The sequence below is a fragment of the Penaeus monodon genome, chromosome 34 (assembly GCF_015228065.2).
Source record: "Penaeus monodon isolate SGIC_2016 chromosome 34, NSTDA_Pmon_1, whole genome shotgun sequence".
In the NCBI taxonomy this organism is placed as follows: domain Eukaryota; kingdom Metazoa; phylum Arthropoda; class Malacostraca; order Decapoda; family Penaeidae; genus Penaeus; species Penaeus monodon.
Window position 1 is genome coordinate 32,617,530 of NC_051419.1, and position 1,718 is coordinate 32,619,247.

The following is a 1,718-nucleotide window of genomic DNA, read 5'->3' on the forward strand; positions in this document are numbered from 1 at the left end:
CTCTCTTTACTCCTCTGCTCTCTCCTCCCACGCATCTTTCCGGCCTCCTTCCGTCCCCCCTCCCCCTCCCCTTCCTCCCAAACTCACGCTGGCCCCCCTTTCATTGTTCTCTGATCACCGACGTCGTCTCCCGACCCTTTCCCTACCCTACCAGTTCTCCACCATCCCCCCTACCCTACTATAACTCCAACCCCACATCACTTCCCTCCCCTTCCCTACCCTCCTCCTCCACCGAGAGCTAACCCACCCCACCCCTATCCTCCATCCTTACCCCCACCCTCCACCCAACCCCTATCCTCCACACTCCACCCCACCCCTTATCCCTACCCACCACCCCACCTTCATTACCATCACGGGCAAGCGCAAACCACCCACTTCGACCACACTCAAGGGACAGACCGCCCTGTCTTGCATACCGATAGAGGAATGTCCCCCACCTGTCGACACGTGGCCGCCGACCCACGTAAACATTTTTATATTAAGCTCATGTGGTGTTTTTTTCTCTAATAAGGGGGTTTTGTGCATGAGATGGGCAATTGCGTCGGCGGTGGGGAGGTTATCGAAGTCTTTGTACCCGAAGCGGCTGAACCTATGGAAAGGTAATACTCAGCAAAAAGAGAGAGAGTCTCAAAGTTTAAGTTTGTAGAAACTATGGAAACGGTATTTATCATCGATTGTAGAAGAGAGAGAGAGAAGTGAAAGAAACCATTATGTACAAAAAAGGAGAATATCTGAAATGACCAAAAAAAAAAGGAAGAAAGAGAATTAGAAGTCAAGGAGGTTCACCCGGTCTCCTCCTGTCTTGGCAGTGGACACAAACCCCTCTTGGGAAAATGCCCAAGGGCAAGGAAGGTCACGGAAAGATTTGATTTTTTTTTCTTGGGACTTCTTTATAACAATGTTGAACTTTTATCTGGCTTGTCTGGAATATGTTACGGAGGCATTGTTAGGTTTGAAATATACCATTTTGAGTGAAATGAGACTGAGTTAGAGTATGTTAGTATATGTTAAGGAGTGATATAGAAATTGGCTCTTGGCCAATAAGGAAGCTACAAATGGATTAAAATGATTGTGTGTAAATTTGGAACGGGTGAACATTTTTCACATGCACAATTGGAAGCAATGTTTAGTGAATTACTTAATTATTCTTTATTGGCAAAAGAAGGCTTTCTTGCAGAAGTGAATTGCAATGATTATGAATTGGTATCCTCTTAAATGAAATCTGCAAAATATTTTTATGATTTTGGGATGAAGGATCCATTCAATCTCTAGTCTAGACCATAACCTAGATATTAATATTGAAAGAACTTATGAAAATTAAAGACATTCAAAGGCAAAATAAGAAAAACTAAATAATGAAGCAAATATCTCGGCAACAGTTATCATCCACAAACCACGTAAAGCTAATAGCATTTGAATTATATTATGGATATTTTCCCTTCCAGATCCACCATGACCACTTACTTCAGCTACCCCGAGCCAGCCCTCCGAGAGGAGCTGAGGAGGATTGCCAATGCCATCGTTGCTCCCGGCAAGGGCATCCTCGCTGCCGATGAGTCTGTCTCCACCATGGGCAAGCGCCTGGCCGACATCAACGTTGAGAACACCGAGGAGAACCGCCGCAAGTACCGCCAGCTCCTCTTCACCGCTGACAAGGTATAGGGGTCTTCCTGTCTTATGTTATGGAGTTGTTATTTTAGCAAAAGTCTTTGGCTAGC

General features: G+C 45.3%; 1 protein-coding gene across 1 annotated transcript in view; it reads left to right on the forward strand.

Annotated features, from left to right (window-relative positions):
- Positions 1 to 1,445: 1,445 nt before the first annotated feature.
- LOC119594747 (fructose-bisphosphate aldolase-like) overlaps positions 1,446 to 1,718 on the forward strand; it is a gene marked incomplete at its 5' end in the record, with an annotated part of 3,132 nt that continues 2,859 nt past the window's right edge. Inside the window, 1 exon segment of the mRNA XM_037943836.1 lies at positions 1,446 to 1,656. Within this exon segment, the coding sequence (XP_037799764.1) occupies positions 1,446 to 1,656 (211 nt within the window).